Source organism: Moschus berezovskii, chromosome 20 (genome assembly GCF_049115385.1).
Source record: "Moschus berezovskii isolate FMDL1 chromosome 20, NW_MosBer_1.0, whole genome shotgun sequence".
Classification (NCBI taxonomy): domain Eukaryota; kingdom Metazoa; phylum Chordata; class Mammalia; order Artiodactyla; family Moschidae; genus Moschus; species Moschus berezovskii.
In genome coordinates, this window is record NC_142479.1 from 68925197 (window position 1) to 68945194 (window position 19998).

The window sequence follows — 19998 nt, forward strand, 5'->3', positions numbered from 1 at the left end:
TGGAAGTGGGCGTCGGTGGGTTGCACCTGTGGAGTTATTGTGAAGGGTGCAAGGAGGGTTGTCTGCAATGGAAAGAGGATTGTAAGACTAGATGTGGGTGGGTGAGCTCGTAACAAGCCCGTGAGCTGAGGCCCCCAAGGTGTCCGTGTCATGGGAACTATGCTGTTCCATTCAGCTGCGGGCAGGTTTCTGGATTTACCAAGTGTTTCTTGCAGACAAAAGCTCACACAGCAAATGCAAAGCTCAAGTTATATTCCGATCGTCCCCTAATGTATATGTATCTATGACATCGCCACAAATGCATGGTTTCAAAACAAGCCGCTGAACAGAACTACCTTCACTCATATTTTATTTTGTTTTTTTAACATTTATTTCTTTCTGTGCCTGCACTGGGTCTTAGCTGCGGCACTCAGGATCTTTGATCTTCATTGCAGCATGCCGGATCTAGTTCCCTGACCAGGGATCGAACCTGGGCTCACTGCACTGGGAGCGTGGAGTCTTAACCACTAGACCAGGGAAGTCCTGCTTGTATCTTTTATAAAGCAGCCGCCCTTATGTTGCCATTTACATGGGTGGAGTGCCCCCTGGCTTAAGAAGGTTCAGCCCCTTATCTAAGGTCCCTTGCTTAACAAGTGATGCAGTTAGGATTATAGTGAAAATCTGAGGCCAAAGCAGGATTCGTCCAGTCTGTCACTCTTTGGGACTGCGTCAGACTCACTGTCAGACTATGATTAGAGTTGGAATCATCTCACAGATGAAGGACTGAGTCCTTGTGTCCTCAGCCGGGATGGTCGTTTGTGAAATCTTACATTCAGACCTTCCACGCTGTGGCCACCCGCCCTCACCTACCTCTCTTCGCCCCCCGACACGGGCCATGACTGTCCTTGGGGGCACGATTTGGCCTTCTGCGCTGGCCGTCTCCTTGACTCACCCAGGGAGTATTCACTGAACATGTGCTGTTCCAGGCATGAGGCTTGGGGAGCACGGGTGCCGCGGGGACACACATACAGTACACAGCTCGTTAAACTAAATGGTGAACCATGCACTAGGTGGAGCCCTGTGGCAGCCCAGAGGACATTCAGGAAGGCTTCCTGAAGGCAACTTCCTAGCTGAAGGCAGAGGGGTTCCCCATGAGCTGGAGAGCAGCATGTGGAGAGGTGACAGTGGTTGTATTCTTTAGAAACAGCTGGAAGTTTGGTAGAACTGGGGCCAAAGGGGAGCTCTGGGCTTTGGAGGCGGGGGGTCTCTACGAGCCGATGTCCGCTGTTCCCGGACTCTGCAGACGCCTGTGCGTGCAACCGAACCCTGGGCCCCCTGCCCCTCTGTTCACCTGCGCCGTGGCCACCCTGTCCACCTGCGCGGGGGCGAGTTGAGGCCAGAAAAGAGGGATGCAGAGACCAGCGTCTTGGACCCAGCATCCCTTTATCCCCCATGTTCTGTGGTCAGAGGCAGGGGCTCCTCCCCCTTCCATCCACTGCGGCCCCACCGGCATCCACCCTGCAGGTGGATCCCACCCAAAACCCAGGGATTGAACCTGGGTCCTCTGCGTTGCAGGCATTTTCTTTACCGTCTGGGTGTGCGTGAGTACATTTTGTGATGTGTATGCACGTGTGTATATGTGTGTGGGGGGTATGGATTGTACACATGTGTGTGTATATATACAACATGTGAGTGCATGTGTGACAGTACGTGTGCACACGCACCCTCCCCCCACGTGAGCACCACGCGTGCATCTCTGGCGTCTGATTTATTAGCGAGGACAACACAAGGAGAGCGGGCCTATTATTTCTGGTGTCCGCATCAGCTCCTGACAGCTTTGTGGAATTGAAATATCTTATTTAATGTGAGTAAGAATCATTTTAAATATCAACTGTGACACTCAAGGACTCGAACCACAAAGGGCATTGTGTATTTCCCTGTGTGCTGGAGAAGACACCATGTGTTTTAGACAGTTATTTTCTCCGCTATCCGTCTTGTGTCTCTAAAAATCCAGTTGTCCATCCCGGCTCCTCTCTGGGTTGCTGCCATGCACCCTCCACCCGAAGCCCAGCCTTTCATCGTGGAGGAAAGAGATTCGTGACCGGGGTCCCTCGGTTTAAATCAGGACCCTCCGCGATGGGGCAAAGCAGACAGGGTGGGTTCTGTGTGTCACTTTCTTTCCACCCCCGCCCCCAAGGCTGTCTCTGCACTGCCTGCTCCCTTTAACTGGGAGGAAACCAAGCTTCTCCCATCCAGGAGATTGCTCACCTTATGAGGAATTTACTTGCATTTGCCTAATAATTCTGAAAAGATGCTCAAGAAACTACAGCAGTTTCGTGTGTGTGTGTGTGTGTGTCCTCATTGCTTGGAGAGTGAGGTGACAGACGAACCAGGAGAAGGGTACAAAGAGGTGACCAAGAGGCTGGGTGGGCAGCCTTTGGAAGGGGAGGAGTCACTCCTCTGCTGTCCCCAGTGTCCTTGAAGAAGGAGGGCAGGGGACAGGGTCTGCCAGAAGCTGCGGACTGAGACAAAGCCCTTCAACCAGTAAGGAGGATGAGAAGGGACTTCCCGTGGTCCAGTGGCTAAGACTCCGAGCTCCCAATGCAGGGGCCCAGGGTTCGATTCCTGGTCAGGGAACTAGATCCTTCATGATGCAACTAACTCCCAAGACCCGACAGAGCCAGATAAATAAATAATAAAAATTTCGAAAATTTTTTTTCAAAAACAGATAATGAAACAAGCGGGCATGACAGATCCTCTGTGGGTGGCTGAGACAGTCGGGGTTCATGTCCATGGGAAGCCAACAAATTTTCCAGGGAACCCGTGCTCCCCTGATGCTTGGCATGGCTCTCTTACTGTGTCCTCACTCAGGTAGGGAGCAGGGTCCTACCGCGCCCTCTGCACCCTCCCCTCTGACCCTTTCCACCTCACACCCCCCGCCAGTGAGTCATCCATTTGCACCCTCGTGTGACGGGCATAGGTGCAGCACCTGCCATGTGCCAGGCACGTGAGTCCGGGGCTTACATTAGAGACAGCCATTATCAAAGCCCCCGAAGTGTCCATCAGCAGTGAGTGGATAAGGAAGACGTGGTACAGACATGCAGTGGAATACTCCTTGGCCATGAAAAGAGCGAAAATGTTGCCATTGACAGCAACATGGATGGACGTGGACGACATTATGCTGAGTGAAATAAGTCAGAGAAAGACAGATACTATCTGATATTACTTAGATATGAAATCTAAAAAACAGTGAATATAAGTAAACTAGTGAATATAATAAAAAATGAAACCAGCTCACAGCTCTAGAGACCAGGTACCAGAGGGAGAGGAAGGTGGAGAGGGGCAGCACAGGGGCAAGGGATTAAAAGGCACAAACTGTTAGCTAAGAAATAAACTGCAAAGCGGGGCTTCCCTGGTGGTCCAGTGGTTAAGACTTCATCTTCCAGCACGTGGGGTTCGGGTTCGATCCCTGGTCAGAGAGCTAAGATCCCACATACCTCACAAAACAGAAAACAGAAGCAGTATTGTCACACATTCAATAAAGACTTTAAAATGGTTCACATCAAAAAAAAGTGAATCTTTAAAACAAGCTATAAGGATATACTGTACAACACAGGGGATACAGCCAATATTTTATAATAACTGTCAATGGAGTATAACATCTATTTTTTTTGACGTTTTATTTTGTATTGGGATATAGTTGATTAGCAGTGTTGTGATATTTTCAGGGGAACACTGCAGGGACTCAGCCATACAGATACATGTACCCATTCTCCCCCAAACCTTTAGAAACTGAATCACTATATCATGCACCTGTAACTTCTATAATATTGCACAGCAGCTATATTTCAAATTTTTTTAAAAAGATGGCCATTTTTTAAGCTTTTTATTTTGTATTGGGGTATAGCCACTTAACAGTGTTGTGATAGTTTCAAATGAACAGCAAAGGGACTCAGCCATACGTATACATGATAACCATTATTGTCCCCATTTTACAGATGGGAAAACTGGGGTTTGTTCATTTCCATCACTTGCCCGGGTCAAACCCCTAAAAAGTGCAGAAGCGGATGTCAGGCCTAGTTTTCTCAACATCAGAAGCCCCAGCACCCGCTCCAGCGCCAGGCTCCATCATGGGCAGTCACATGTGCGCCCTCCTCACAAATCATTTCAGCCATCCCCCTGCCCCTGGAAGGGACCTGGACAGGACTGGGCTCCTCCAGGTCACTGCCAGGCCGGCAGCCGCAGGTGGGTGGGCAGATAGAGCTGTGGGCCTCCTGGGGCCCAGGAGGGAGCCCTGTGGGGGAATAGGAACTGTCAGGGTCATTATCTCAGATGCTGTGGTGCTGTGATGCCGCCGGGCGCTCTGGATTTGCAAATCGAGATGCTGGCCAGCTGCCTCTTCCACCCACCGGGGAGGCAGTCTGGCTGGAGCGAAGCGGGTTTCCCTGGTAGGAAAGGCAGTGGGCGGCACTGTTACTTTAAATAATATTGCCTACAAGCCAGAAATAGTTCTCCCAGGCAGGGAGGGGAGCGCCAGAGACAGCTTGGGGAGAGGGGCTACACCCCGCAGCAAGGCCGACCACAGATGCAGGAATGAGGATGCCCGTCACCCCCCACAGAGGTGGCTGAGGTGGGGCCCAGAGCCAGCTCTCCTCTGCTGGTCTTAGGGGAGGGGCAGGCCCTCACCCACTGCTCTTCCTCGGAGCCACAGGTCGGGCCCGGGGCTTCCTGGCTGAAGCAAAGGAACTCGTGCTTTATGCCGAAATCAACTTTTATTAAAGTTTAAATTTCACTACGCATCACTGATATCAGCAAACAAACCCCAGATCCAATGAGTCCCTGGTGTCTTTTTTATTATATATACTGACATTATATGCTCAAAGTGCATTTTTTAATTTTATTTTTAAAATAAAAGCAATATATGCATACTATAAAGAACATTCTGGTGGTGTAGAAAGACATAAAATCCAGAGGCAGAAGTTTACCTTCCTCTGAGTCCTCAATACTTCTCCCAAAAGGCAAGAGGTAAAGAATCCTGAAGAATTTTTATGTCCATGCCAGAATGGGTACCTGATTATTGTTGCTGTTTAATCGCTAAGTCATGTCGGCAACCCCATGGACTGTAGCCCACCAGGCTCCTCCATCTATGGGCAAGAATACTGGTGTGGGTTGCCATTTCCTTCTCCAGGGGATCTTCCCAACCCAGGGATTGAACCTGCGTCTCCTGCATTGTCAGGCAGATTCTTTACCACTGAGCCACCAGGGAAGCCCATACATGTGTGTGCAAATATATACAAATACATACTATTCCAGTTTACCTACATGTTATACAATTTACACTGTTCCTTGACGTTTTTTGGCTCACAAACTCAAAATTCTTTTTATGATCCTAAACATTAGACTAAGGGTTTGGCAGCCTGTATCAATAAATAACAACTTATCAGGAGATAAGAATACATTCTCTCATGTCCCTAACACTCAGCTGTGATATTATTTAGCTTTTTACTTTCTCATGTTTATTTCCATAAATACCCCCGTCCCCAGCTTTGACTCCCTCTTCATGCTTTGTGTGTCTTGGAGGCTGTTCTGTCTCCTCCCATAGAGGTGTTCTTTGTTCGTTCTATGGCTATGGCATTATTAATCGATTCGATTCCATTTTTGATGGATGTTTACGCTGCTTCTGGTTTTCATTTGTCTCTGCTGTCACAAGCGAACCGCAGTGAACATCCTCATACCTGGTTTTTGCCACATTTTTGTAAGTACGGACAAAAGGCCAGCTCCCTGGAGTCTAGCCTCAGGGTCAGAAGACTTGAATATTCTGATTTGGATCGATTCTACCCCAAAGGTTGGACCAACTTACTCTTCCATCGGCCGATCTGTTTTCAGACTCCCTCCCCTCCGCCTCACTCTGGCCGTGGGTGTAATCGTACGAGAAAATTTGGTGCCATCTGAATATTGTCTTGTTTTGATTGGACTTTCTTTCATTGTGACGGTGGCCAAGCGTCTTTTTTGTGAGTTTGGTCATTTCTGTTCATTTTTCTCTCCTTGGTGCTTTTTAGTAGTGTCTGATTCCGTTTTTAAAGATAGAGAGCTTTTCCAGCCAATCTCTCCTTCTATCTTCCCTGTCAGGTCACCTCATTGCTTTTAAGACCCGAACGGTTTATCCAAAGCTGTCTCTCCCCCTCCCCCAGGGAGCCATGGGCCTGTGATGGGCCTGAGAGTGGGGGAGGGGAGAACGGAGATTTGCCAGAGCCTGGGTACCCGCTATCTTCCCAACATCACACCGAGCGCAGGAGTGAGGGACAGATAAGCGCTGTCACCAGGGGCAGAGATAAGAGACTCGGACCGCCGGGGGCTCTGGGTGATACTGCCGCAGAGCCAGAGCAGACTTAGCACACATCCTCCTCTGAGTCTGGGGCTCACACCATCCCAGGCCTGAACGTGGAGTCCTGGGGGGTCGGATGTCAGTGCTGCGGGCTTCCCCAGTGGCTCAGCCATAAAGAACCTGCCTGCAACAGGAGACCCAGAAAATGTGGGCTCTATCCCTGGGTCGGGAAGATCCCCCTGGAGGAAGGAATGGCACCCACTCCAGTATTCTTGCCTGGAGAATCCCATAGACAGAGGAGCCTGGCGGGCTACAGTCCAGGGGGTCACAAAGAGTCAGACACGACTGAACGACTAAGCACGCATGCATGCACGTCAGCGTTGAGCTGGTTAGCAGCTGGGCTTGGAGTCAGAAAGGTTCTATGGGACCCCGGTCCTGCCTCTTACTGCCTCAGAAACCACAGGTCAACGATGGGTATTTCTGAACCTTAGTTTCCTCACCTCTAAAATGGGGGTACTAGTAGAAGTATCCCCTGCATAGGGTTAGGAGCGCGATTAGGTAAAAAGACTCTCAAATTCAGACCTACAACCCTCTGCCCCGTCCGCATAAAATGAAGAAGTGAAGCTAGTGTAATGGTCATGGCCCAAAATTTCAGACTAAGATGCGTTAAAACGGCTCAAGTGTTACTGGCCCACGAGGTCCAGCGGTCTGGGAACTGCTGTGCGAGGTAAAGAGATGAACGGAGAGAACGCCCTGGAGGCCCAGGGGTTAAGACGCCGCGCTTTCACTGCCAAGGGTCCAGGTTTGACACCTGGTCTGGGACCTGAGATCCCAGAAGCTGCACAGCAAAAAAGAGAGAGAGAAATGAATGAAAAGCAGTTAATACAGCACCTGAGGCATCGGCGGTGCTCGCAAAGTGGCAGCTGTTTCATCATCGTGAGATGCTGACGCTGATGGCGAAGATGATGGTGGTGGTGGTGATGGTGGTGGGCTCATGCGAGAACTCATGCAAAAGAAAACTTGGCGACGCCTACAAATAAGGTTGCTCTGTTCCAGGGTTGGCATAGCCTGGCAGCAGGCTGCAGTGAGCTTATTCACCGAGTCAGTTGGGTAAACCCAAGGACACCCAAGCGTAGGGGAGGCATCCTGGGCACCAGCCCCTGGACCCTCAGAGCTCCCTGCTGGGCTAGTCACTGCCCAGAATAGCAGGGAGATCACGGGGTGGGGGCCAGGGGAACTAGCTCCTCCATACCCAAGAGCACCCACCACCTGCCACGTCTCGCTGCCAGAAGCTCCTCGCAGACCGAGCCTGGCCTCCTCCCTGCCTCCAGCCGGGTGAGCACACCGCACAGCTGCTCTCCAGCTGCCCTGCCCCCAGGACCAGACTCTGCAGCTCTGGGGCCAGTGAGGTGCTCCCCGAGAGCATCCCCTGGGGCCCCCTTGGGTTCATGCACTCTGGCTGCGGGGCCACACGTACAGAATACCACGCAGCCTGCCCAGATGGCTTTGCCCGGATGGCATCTGGAGTGCAGGCTCCCTCCCGGGCACCTGAGCCAGAGCCTTTGGAAGGGATCTTCTTACAGGACCTTTCTGTGACCCCCATGATACAGCCAAGGGCTCCCTGGCACCGTTGGTCATGGAGGAGGGTGAGGTGACGACCTCTGACCCCCAGTTTGACCCCTGCATCCCCGCAGCTGCCTGACTTGCTCACCGGCTGTCTCGTCTGCCCCCAGGTACATGATCACCAGCCTGGACCGTACCCACGCCGGCTTCTACCGCTGCATCGTGCGTAACCGGATGGGCGCTCTGCTGCAGCGACAGACGGAGGTCCAGGTGGCCTGTGAGTATGCGCGGGGCTGGGGAGACGGGTGCCATGAAGTGGAGAGGGTCTGCAGGGTCTTGGCCCACCAGCCACACGCTGGGCAGAGCCAGACTCCGGCCGTGGCCTTTCATTCTGGTGGGTGCTTGTGGCGGCCCTTCCCGCCATCCAGGCCGGTGCCGTCCACTTACAGCTGACGGAACCGAGGCCCGGGGTCTCAAAGCCACACCGCCGACACATGACACACCTCTGCTGGCTGTGAGTCCAGCACTCCTTTGTTTATTTTTAACAGCTGCGCCAAATGTGGGATCCTAGTACCCCACCCAGGGATCAGACCTGTGTTCCCACATTGGAAGTGCAAAGTCTTAATCACTAGATGGCCAGGGAAATCCCCAGCACTCTTTAGATGGGACCAGTTGCTTCCTTTTTGAAAAGGAGGCCTGTCACCTGCTTTGAGGGTCTCCTCTGGGTTTGGCCTCCAACTTGGGGGATCTTCATAATGGCAGATTTCCCAGGGTCCCCCCTCCCCACCACCATGACCTTCCCAGGGGTTGCTGGTGATAGAGAAACTGCCTGCCAATGCAGGAGACAGAAGAGATGCAGGTCCAACCCTTGGGTCAGGAAGATCCCCTAGAGAAGGGCATGGCAACCAACTCCAGTGTTCTTGTCTGGAGAATCCCATGAACAGAGCAGCCTGGTGGGCTACAGTCCATGGGGTCCCAGAGAGTCAAACACGACTGAGGAGATGTAGCATGCATGCACCCCCACAACCTGGAATTTTCCATCCTCCAGCTTGCCCAGCCCTGGAGCAGTAGAGCTTAGAGGGCCCCACAGTCTCAGGAAGTGCTGCGAGATGCCTCGTGGTGGGTCTCAGCTCTAAGAGGGAGAGGGGAGGCAAGCAATCAGAGTTCCCGGAAGGACCAGGCGAGCAGAGGGTAAAGGAATAGACCCTCGATCAGCCTTTTGGGTGACAGCCTCTCCTCGTTGCCACCAGGGCCCAGAAGAGCATCCTCAGAAGGTGGGTGAGAGAGAAGCCTCAGGGGAACCCAGTGCACTGATCAGCTCTGCTAACCCCACCCCATGACTCAGTATCCCCTTCCCAGACTCCCCATTCTAACACTGCTGCCATGTGCCAGAAAGAAGCCTCAGTATGAGCCATTTCATTCTGGGGTTTTTCAGGGGGAGACATCTAAGGTTTCCCAGTGGGCCATGGGAGTGTGGGAAACCTTAATGAGCCCTGATTTTTTTTTTTTTACAAAGAGGACCCCCTTGAGACTTCCCTGCTGATCCAGTGGTTAGGCATCCGAGCTTCCAATGCAGGAGGGGCACAGGTTCAACCCCTGGTTGGGGAACTAAGAGCCACATGGCATGGGGCATGGCCACAAATAAAATTTAAAAATAATAAAAATTTAAAAAGAAAGTAGCTTGCCTTCCAAAAAAGAAAAAAACTAAAGACACCTTGTCATGCAGGGCCCACTAGGGCTTGACTTGGATTTAACGCAGAAGAGAGCTTGTTACTTTGGAGAGAAGCAGGGGAGGGAAGTCGAGAAGAAAGCCTCAAGTGAGGGAAGAGTGTTTGCAATAATTGTGGAGAGCAATGGTAATCAGAAGCAGAGGACCGATGGTCCCATAAACCAGCGCTAAGGACAGCTCGGCTTCCTCAGAGGAGTGGGAAAGCCCTGAATTAAAATGACGGGTCAGGGCCACGGCCGCCGGCTGGAGGTCACCCACGGAGCTCCGTTTACGCTGGGCTCGGTCGTGGGTCGGGCCGCAGAGAGCCCAGGAGTGTGTCTGTGTGTGCTAAAGGGCTGAGGGCTGTGCCTGGTCTGCGTTGCAGGACGCGGGATCTTTAACTGCAACGTGAGGTTTTAGTTCCCTGACCAGGAATCGAACCCCCTGCATTGGGACCAGCAGACAAAAAATGCTGACAGCAGGCTTCAGGGTTCTTCATGTGCCAGGTCACGACCCTCGTGGAGATGGGGAGAGAAAGCGTGGATTCCAGCCCTGATCTAGTCGCTGACTAGCTTAGGGTTCCGGGCACCTGGGGAGTGGAGGGCTTGCAGGTGGAGAAGTAAGTACAACCTCCGTCCCCCTGGAAGGGTGAGCACACGCCCAAGGCCCTGCAGAGAAATCAGAGCCACAGGGCCAGGCTGGACACCGCATCCCTAAGGAGATGCCAAGGAAACACAGAGGAGCCTCCCAAACCCCCGCCTTCCAGTGTAATTGTCCAAATGTCTTCCCTCCTTGGGTCCCTGGGGGCAGGTCTGCGAGGTAGGAAGGCATGTCCCGGGAGCTCCATCTTGAGATGGGGAAACTGAGCCTCAGAAAGGTCAGAGGACTGGACTTCCCTGGTGGTCCAGTGGTTAAGACTCCACCTTGCAATGCAGGGGTCGTGGGGTCGATCTCTGCTCAGGGAGCTAAGAGCCCACGTGCTGCCCATGTCACTGCAACCAAAGATCCCACCCGATCAAGGAGGGTCCCACGTGCCGCAACTGAGAGCCAATGTGGCCGAATAAATTAAAAAAAAATAAAAGTGGTCTGGGGGCAACCCAGGTCCCACAGCTGGTATTTCTACCATCTTCCTCCTCCTTCCTGCCCCATCAGCCAGAGACTGGAGCCGTGGACCCAGCCATGAGCAAACACTGAGCTCAAATTCCCCTCACCTAGCCAAAGCCTTTGACTGTGTGGATCACAATAAACTGGAAAATTCTGAAAGAGATGGGAATCCCAGACCACCTGACCTGCCTCTTGAGAAACCTGTATGCAGGTCAGGAAGCAACAGTCAGAACTGTACATGGAACAACAGACTGGTTCCAAATAGGAAAAGGAATACGTCAAGGCTGTATATTGTCACCTTGCTTATTTAACTTATATGCAGAGTACATCATGAGGAACGCTGAGCTGGAAGAAGCACAAGCTGGAATCAAGATTGCCGGGAGAAATATCAATAACCTCAGATATGCAGATGACACTACCCTTATGGCAGAAAGTGAAGAGGAACTCAAAAGCCTCTTGATGAAAGTGAAAGAGGAGAGTGAAAAGGTTGGCTTGAAGCTCAACATTCAGAAAACAAAGATCATGGCATCTGGTCCCATCACTTCATGGGAAATAGATGGAAAAACAGTGGAAACAGTGTCAGACTTTATTTTTGGGGGCTCCAAAATCACTGCAGATGCTGATTGCAGCCAGGAAATTAAAAGACGCTTACTCCTTGGAAGGAAAGTTATGACCAACCTTGATAGTATATTAAAAAGCAGAGACATTACTTTGCCAACCAAGGTCCGTCTAGTCAAGGCTATGGTTTTTCCAATGGTCATGTATGGATGTAAGAGTTGGACTGTGAAGAAAGCTGATCGCCGAAAAATTGATGCTTTTGAACTGTGGTGTTGGAGAAGACTTGAGAGTCCCTTGGACTGCAAGGAGATCCAACCAGTCCATTCTAAAGGAGATCAATCCTGGGTGTTCATTGGAAGGACTGATGCTAAAGCTGAAACTGCAATACTTTGGCCACCTCATGCGACGAGTTGACTCACTGGAAAAGACTCTGATGCTGGGAAAGGTTGGGGGCTGGAGGAGACGGGGACGACTGAGAATGAGATGGCTGGATGGCATCACTGACTCTGTGGACATGAGTTTGTGTGAACTCCGGGAGTTGGTGATGGACAGGGAGGCCTGGCGTGCTGTGATTCATGGGGTCGCGGAGAGTCGGACACGACTGAGCGACTGAACTGAACTGAACTGAACTGATCCCTTGGCTTCCCTGGTGGCTCAGCGGTAAAGAATCCACCTGTCAGTGCAGGAGACCTCGGTCCCGCCACTGGGTTAGGAAGACCCCCTGGAGAGGGGCGTGGCAACCCACTCCGTATTCTTGGCTGGAGAGCCCCAGGGACAGGGGAGCCTGCAGGCTGTAACCCACAGGGTCGCAAAGAGTCGGACGGGGCAGAAGTGGCTGAGTAGGCAAGCAGGCACTCATCTCTAGCTGTGCGACCTTGGGCGAGTCACTTAGCTTCCCTGTGCCTTCATTTCCTCGTTGTAAAAACGGAATGCTGATGGCAGTGCCTACCTAGCCGGGCTGTCACAGTGAGTGATCAGTTAGTGCATTCAAGAGGCTTCCCAGGAGTGGTTAAAGACTCCTTCTAATCAGAGGGTGCAGCTTTGATCCTTGGTCGGGAGCTATGATCCCACACTCCTGGAGGCCAAAAGACCAAAACATAAAACAGGAGCAATGTTGTAACAAAATTCAATAAAGATTTTTAAGAATCAGTGCACACAAGCCATCATGAAAGGCCCCCAGCCCAGAGAACCCTCGGGGTGGACGAGTACACTTCCTTCTCTGCCAGGCCAACCAGGGAAGGCTTCCTGGAATAGACGTCCACAGCCTTTCTCATTCTGTCTGACGGTACCTTGGGAGGTCTCCAGGGCTGGGGCTAGGGTGAGGCAAGGAGAATGGAAACTTTAAGGAGGCACTCCTTCTCAGGGGCTCACCGTCTGCTTTCTGGACCCTGACAGTGGGTACTGCCTTAAATGCTTCCCCTCCCCCACCAATCGCAGTCCTGGGGTTCTCCCAGGCTTGTGCCCTGCAGGCAGCCTGCTTCTGTCTGTTTACACTGTCACGCGGGTGCTTGCCGTTCTGAGGATGGGTAGGGTACAGATGCTTCTCCAGACCCCGCCTCTTCCCTTCTTGCCAGTTCTGCCCCCCAGGGTGGGAGGGTTTTGTCCTGGGGGTTCAGCGGGAGGGTTGGGTCAGATCAGGCCTGTCAGGCCCCACCCCCGGCTCCCACTCCCCACTTTCCAAAGAAAGACTGTGAATCAGCTTCTAATGGGAAATTAATAAGGCAGCTGTGCTAACCACTAATGATGATGGCAAAGTCGTTACAAGAAGCTTCTTTACATGTTTTTAATTACAGCAATTAAAGAGAAGTCCATAAAACATCCCCCCCCAGCTCCCTTCTTGGCCCCACCCTGAGTCTTTTTGTTTCTGTGAAGCCGCCATAAATTTCTGGCATGAGGCAAGTGGATTGAATGGCTGACAGGGTTGGGAGAACCTTCTGGAGTCAGCATCCAGCTTCTGTGGGTACCTCTTAGTCCTCCTCACCTGAGCAATGTCCCAGCCAGTATCCCAGCCTCACTGGGTGGGCGATGGCTCAGACTTCGAACCCCCAGCCCCGGCAACAAGCCCCGCCCACCCATCACGGGGCCAAGGGCTCCTGCTGCCTGTTCTCCGAGGGAGCTTAGCAGCCTCCTATGCAAAATGAGAGCTGAGGGCATCAGCCCCACTGTCCAATGGGCTGGGGTTGATGTCCAGAATGCCAGCGGTGGGCCCATTCTTCTTAATCCTCAGCCTGAGTGGAGTATTTAATGTGGAAGAAGGGAGAAGGAGATATGGCTGAGGAGCTGGGGCACTGGGGACAGACGGTGACGTTCTCAGATGCAGCTGGATGTGTTGATGTCGCTTAGGATGCAGTGGAAGTCGTGGATGGTTGGAGTCAGAGCCACGAGTGGATGGAGAAATAGCATCCTCATAAGAAACAATCACAACCACAATTAAGTACCGTCCCATGTCCACCAGACACAAAAACCAGAGTCTAGCAGGACCAGGTGTTAACAGAAACTCCCACCACTGCTGGCGGGAGTGTGAATTGGCAAATTGATGCAAATCAGGAAAGCAGCTTGGCATTATCTCGTAAGATCAACGTGTGCACAGCCTTACAACCCTAGCGATTCCACCTTTAGGCACATCCTCTTGAGATTCTCTCAGCGAGGAGTGCTAGCAGGCCCACACGAGACTGTTCTGACCAGGACAGCAAAACACTGGTAACAGGCCCGCCTGCAGCAGCACTGCACTGCCTTGATACGTGGACATCCAGGCGGCTCTGAAGATGACCAAACCAAGTGCAAGCACAGTGGTGGAGCTCCCAACAAACATGTCGCACAAAAAGGCAAATCAGAGCGGATGACAGACGAGACAATCCCGAGGGCTCAGAAAGAGGCTGAATCAACCACAGTCTGTTCAAGGGTGCGTCTACACGTGGGGAAACTCGAAAGAAAGAAAGAAGCAGTGGTCTGATGGGCACGACCTCTGGGGGCGGGGCGGCGATGCAAAGGAGGCTGTCGGGGAGGGAGGTGAGGTTGCTTCGGGTTCTGTTCCTTCACCTGGGTGGTGGGTTGTTGCTGTTACTGTTCAGTTGCTCAGTCGTGTCTGACGCTTTGCGACCCCATGGACTGCAGCTCGCCAGGCTTCCCTGTCCTTCACCATCTCCTGGAGTTTGCTCAGACTCATGTCCATTGAGCCATCCAACCACCTCATCCTCTGTTGCCCAATTCTCTTGCCCTCAGCCTTTCCCAGTGGTGGGTATGTGAGCATTTATTCTTCTTCTTGGAACTATTCATAAAATTATATTCACTCTTTTTTTATGCATGAGATATTTCATGATAAAAACGTTTTAAAAGTGGGACCTCCCTGGTGGTCCAGTGGTTAGGGCTCCACGCCTCCCCTGTAGGGAGCACAGGTTCGATCCCTGGTTGAGGAACTTAAGATCCCACACGCTGCGTGGCGTGGCCAAAAGAAGAAAAAAAATGTTTTAAAAATAACTAAAAGCAATAAACATACTCTGAAGTGGAATGCATGCTTTGCAAGACCTTTTAAGATAGAACAAAGACATTAGGAATAATTTTTAGGCCCCGTCTAGAGAATCCCAGGGTCGGGAGAGCCTGGTGGGCTTCCGTCTATGGGGTCACACAGAGTCGGACACGACTGAAGTGACTTAGCAGCAGCAGCAGCAGCTGTGCCCCAGGCCTGTACATCTTTGCTCTCGGGAATTCCTAGGGAGTTAGATCAGTGCTGCAAGACACGGTGTGGCATATTCACCAGCATGCATCGCCGAGAGGAAGTGCAGTAAATAAACCCTTGTGTTTCCACCTCAGTGGGAGTGAGTTTCCCTAGGAGATCCTGGACCCCAGCCCCACCAGCGTGTACTTCTCTCTAGCCTTTCCCCTGCAGTAGCTGGCAAAGCAGCCCTCTTGCAGCTGGTGGTTAGGACATACACGCCCGTGCCCTGGGTCCCATGGGCAGAGACGAGGGGCTCCCTGGGCAGACCTAGCAAGCCCACTTGGCAAAGTGAGTGGAGAGAATCAGGAGGGCTCTGGGGGTCTCAGAGCCACAGCGAGGGGAGATTGTGAGATGGAAAGGTGGGTTGTGAGTTGGAAAGGCAGATGAGAGCAGCAGTGGCAAGACTTGGACCGTGGTCAGCTCTGCCCTTCCCTCACCTGTCCATCCTGCCATATGTACGTACAGTCACCCGTGTCTCCATCCCTAACTTCCTCCACCCCTCCATCCATCCACTCATCCCTCTATTCAATCATCCATCTACGGCACAAACCCACCAGCCTACCCCGTAGGCATTTTTAAAATTCTCTCTGACTAGCCCTTCTCTCCTACCTCCCAGTCTTCACACGCTCTTCTCCTTCTGGACTTTCATGACTGCCAACCACACACACACACACACACACACACACACGTGTGCGCATGGCTAACACCTACCCTTTATATATCTCTGCCTTAAAAAACCTCACCCCGGCTGCCTTGGTGGGTCAATAGTAAAGGATACGCCTGCACAGTGCAGGGGACATAGGTTCAATCCCTGCTCCAGGAGGATCCCACGTGCTGCAGAGCAAATAAGCCTGGAGCCACAACTACTGGAGCCCACACACCCTAGAGCCCCTGCTCCTCAGCAAGAGAAGCCACCGCCACGAGGAGCTCTCATGCCACAGCTAGAGAGGAGCTCCCGCTCCCTGCAGCTAGAGAAAAGCCCACCCCACAACGAAGACCCAGCACAGCCAAAAACAATAAATAAATAAATTTTTTTAAAAAAGCCTCACCCCGCCTCCCAGTCTGAAATAGATAAAGCAGATTTTCTCTGATGCTTCCTCTTGTAGAGAAACCTTGTTTCTCTGTCCTAACTGTTGTCGCAATATGTTGCTGCATGGCTGTCGGTTGGTTTTCTTGTGCTTGTTCCCCTAACTCTACATAAGTTCCGCAAGGGCAGGGACCAGGGCTTTCTTCAGCACCTGTCGCAGAGCCTGCCTGACCCACAGAGGGGACTCAGTACTGTCGTTCCATGACAGTACTGAGTGACTTGTTAAATACGTGTTTATTTGACTGCACTGGGCCTTAGTTGCAGCATGTGCGATCTAGTTCCCTGACCAGGGATTGAACCCGGGCCCCCTGCTTTGGGAGCCAGGAGTCTTAGCCACTGGACCACCAGGGAAGACCTGGTATTTGATGAGTTTAAAGAGAAACTACTGTGTGCAGAGTACGGGGCCAGGTATCTTAGAGGGATTTCCTCATGAATCTAATTAAATAGAACTGCCTCATGAAGATTTCAGTGTGGCAGAAAGAGATGAAGAAGGTGTATGAAGAGGTTGAATGCAGGGCCTAAGTTGTGGAGGGGTGAGGGCATGCAAAGGCAGGGGCAAGTCTGGACGCTCGCTGGACGCTGGCCGGCCCCGCCCTAACTGCTCAAGCTGGATAAGCCACTCTATCTCCATGAGCTTTAATTTCCTCACTGACGAAATGGAGCTAATAAAACCCGAGAGAGAAGAAAGAAACACTATTACCATGAAATTGCTTTAAATTGTTCAAATATATCTTCAGAGTTCTGTGAAAAGTTTTTTAAATAGATAAAATTATTGTGAGGACTGAAGTCAATGTGATTTATTGATGCAATTTTTTTATAGACAGAGCCAAGTAACAGAAATTAGTAAACAACTAAAAGATGCGCATTTAGGAAAATTGAGCTTTGTCGTATTATTATGCAGATGAAATTAAACAATCCATGTGGAGTCCAACTAGAAAGAAACCTGACGTAGGGTCAGCAACTATTTGGGTGGCAGGGGTAATCTTTGTTGGAGAGGTTGATGTTAAAACTGTGAAAAATGCATAGGATTCCAATATTTGATACAATGAATATTAGATACAGTTTTAGCACTTACTATACTCTTTCTGTCTCTATGGCTACATAACAAATTAACCCCAAACATCATGCACTGCTAAGTCACTCAGTCATGTCCAACTCTTTGCCACCCATGGACTGCAGTCTGCCAGGCTCCTCTGTCCATGGGATTGTCCAGGCAAGAATACTAGAGAGGTTTGCCATTTCCCCCTCCAGAGGGTGGACCACAATCATTTGTCTTGCTCACAGATTCTGTGAGTCTGGACAGAACCTGATGGGAACAGCTTGTCTCTGCTCTCTGATGACTGAGGTCTCAACTAGAAGACCCAAAGGCTAGGGGCTGAAATTATCTGAGGGCTCACATGTTCAGTCACATGTCCAGGGTTGATGCTGGCTGTTGTCTGGGACTTTGGATCCTCTGCACAAAAGCTGTCCCTGTGTCCGTGTGGGCTAGATTGAGTTGCCTTACAACATGGCGGCAGGATTCCAAGCAGGAGTGTCCAGAGAGCCAGGTGGAAGCTATATCCTTCTGATGACCTAGCCTTGAAAGTCACATAGCATCACTTCCGGCATATTCTACCGATGTACTCACAAATCCCTCAGATTCAAGGGGAGGGGACGTAGCCCCCATCTCTCAGTGGGAGGAGTGTCAGTCACAATGTAAGAGGAGCATGTTGGGTGGGAGGTAAATATTGATGCAACCATCTTTTTTTTAACTGAAATAATTGGTGTACAATGTTGTGTAAGTTTCAGATATATAGGAAAGTGACTCAGTTTTATATACGTATATATATGTGGGCTTCTCTGGTGGCTCAGCTGGTAAAGACTCTGCCTGCAATGCAGGAGACCCCGGTTCTATTCCTGGGTTGGGAAGATCCCCTGGAGAAGGCTGTGGCACCCCACTCCAGTATTCTTGCCTGGGAAATCCCATGGAAGGAGGAGCCTGGTGGGCTACAGTCCTTGGGGTCGCAAAGAGTCAAACACGACTGAGCGACTGAGCTTGAGCACAACACAAATATGCAAATTCTTTTTTGAAATAAAAAGCCTCTGCTGTTAGAGTCGGAGCCCACCCTGACCAATGAGGTGGGCAGTCAGAGCCTTCCCGCCTGCATCTCCGCTGCTCTCCTCCGGGCTGATGGACCCATGGTCCCCTCTCTATCTGCCGATGGGGTAGACGTGCTTCTAAAGGAGCAACATGGTGTTGTGTTGACACGTCTGTGCAGGCTCACACACAAGGGCCAGGAAGCTGGCCCCCAGAAGTGCCTTTCACCCCACACCTAAATCCCTGCCGCAGTACAGGGCAGGGGACCAGGGACAGACTCCTGGGTCTGAGTTCAAATCCTGCCTCTGCCCCATCCCAGCCACGTACATGCTATTGGACACATCAATCAGCCTGTTTCAGAAGGTTTTTTTTGTGGGTTTTTTTTTCCATTGTAAACTCTTTGAAATAATGCCTAACCTCTCCTGGTTGTTGAATGAATCCATTGATTCATGGACACACAGACGTAAATGGATATAAAGTCCGAAAGCACAAAGCAGAGCACGCCGTCTTGAGGGAGCGGGTGATGCGGCCACGTGAGGTGGTCCAAACGTGGCGGCTGTTCCCAGTGGCCATCCTGGGTCTGCCCCACAATTTCCTTGCACACCCCCCACTCCCCACCCAGGAGCCAGGCAGTCTAGATCGCTGACCCCTACGTGTGCTCTTCCCTCCCGCAGACATGGGGAGCTTCGAGGAGGGCGAGAAGCACCAGAGCGTCTCCCACGGAGAGGCCGCCGTCATCCGTGCCCCGCGCATCTCCAGCTTCCCGCGGCCGCAGGTGACCTGGTTTCGGGACGGCCGCAAGATCCCGCCCAGCAGCCGCATGTGAGTGTCCCCCCCCTACCCCCAGGGGCAGGTGTGAGAAGCCAGCCCCAGCCGGGAGAGGCAACCCGGGGCCACACAGAGCCCCCAGATGCTGAGGATGCAGGGTCCTTTCCATTCTGGGATGGAGTCAGGCGGTGGACGTCCCCAGGGAGGGCAGCTGGGTTCCCAGGGGGCCTTTCTGGGAAACGCTGGGCCGAGTCTTGGAACTAGGACAGCTCTCAGCCTTCCTGGGGAATCCCACGGTGTTGGCCTCTGTCTCTCAGCTGGAGAATAATTCTGCCTCTCAGAGCACTCCAAAAGCTCAAGTTGGCACAGACAGAGGCTCCGTCCCTGTGGCTCCAGGCCAGGGTTCAGGGCGCACAGGCAGGCGCTGGCATCTCCTGGGCAGGGTGGATGGTGCTGGGTGTTTCTGCTGGGTGGACGGGTATGTCTGGGTGTCCATCGGCGTGCGCGGCTGTGTGTTCTGGCTGTGGGGAGGAGGGGAGGCCTGGCAGGGAGAGGAACACATGGTCCTTTCAGTGCTAACAAGGGCCCTTCTGTGTAGCCCAGGTCAGGGGTGGCGGCCGCTGGGCTTGTGGGCAGAGGGATGGAGCCGACACCTCCCCAGAGGGCGGGTGAGGGGTCAAGGGTGGGACGCAGCGGCCCTCCTGACCCCCTGGGAGACAGCCAGCGGAGGCGTTCCTTGTTAGGACTCCCACTCTCCCCTGCTCCCCGCAGAGGAGGAAACCCACCCTTGTCCTGGTCCACGTGGGCCACAGGTCCGCCGTGGGTGGAGCCTGTCCAGTCTCCATAGGAAGTGCCAGCCGAGATGACCAGTTCTTGGCTTCGGGGAGCATGAGGTTCCATGAGAGATGTTATCACCGTGTAGCATAGTCACATCCTGGCAACATGTAACATCATAGTAACATCCGTGGCTGCACGGAGCACCTGTCGTGTTCTCCGGCCTCCGCTGCGCACGGCGCACAGCACCCTCCGCTTCAGGACAGACACGCACCTCCCAGCAAGAGGTGCTCTGTCTCGCTGCATTTTCTATCGCTGGAGCACACGTTCAGGAAATGTT

The 19998-nt window shown here is 52.3% G+C and overlaps 1 protein-coding gene across 2 annotated transcripts in view; it reads left to right on the forward strand.

Annotated features, from left to right (window-relative positions):
* The window catches only part of SDK2 (sidekick cell adhesion molecule 2), a 256319-nt gene that overhangs the window by 138866 nt on the left and 97455 nt on the right, over positions 1–19998 (forward strand). For both annotated transcript variants that reach the window (XM_055408686.2, XM_055408687.2), the window contains exons 3-4: positions 8038–8144; positions 18791–18938. In XM_055408686.2, coding sequence (XP_055264661.2) covers positions 8038–8144; positions 18791–18938 — 255 coding nt within the window. The remainder of the gene's footprint in view (positions 1–8037; positions 8145–18790; positions 18939–19998) is intronic.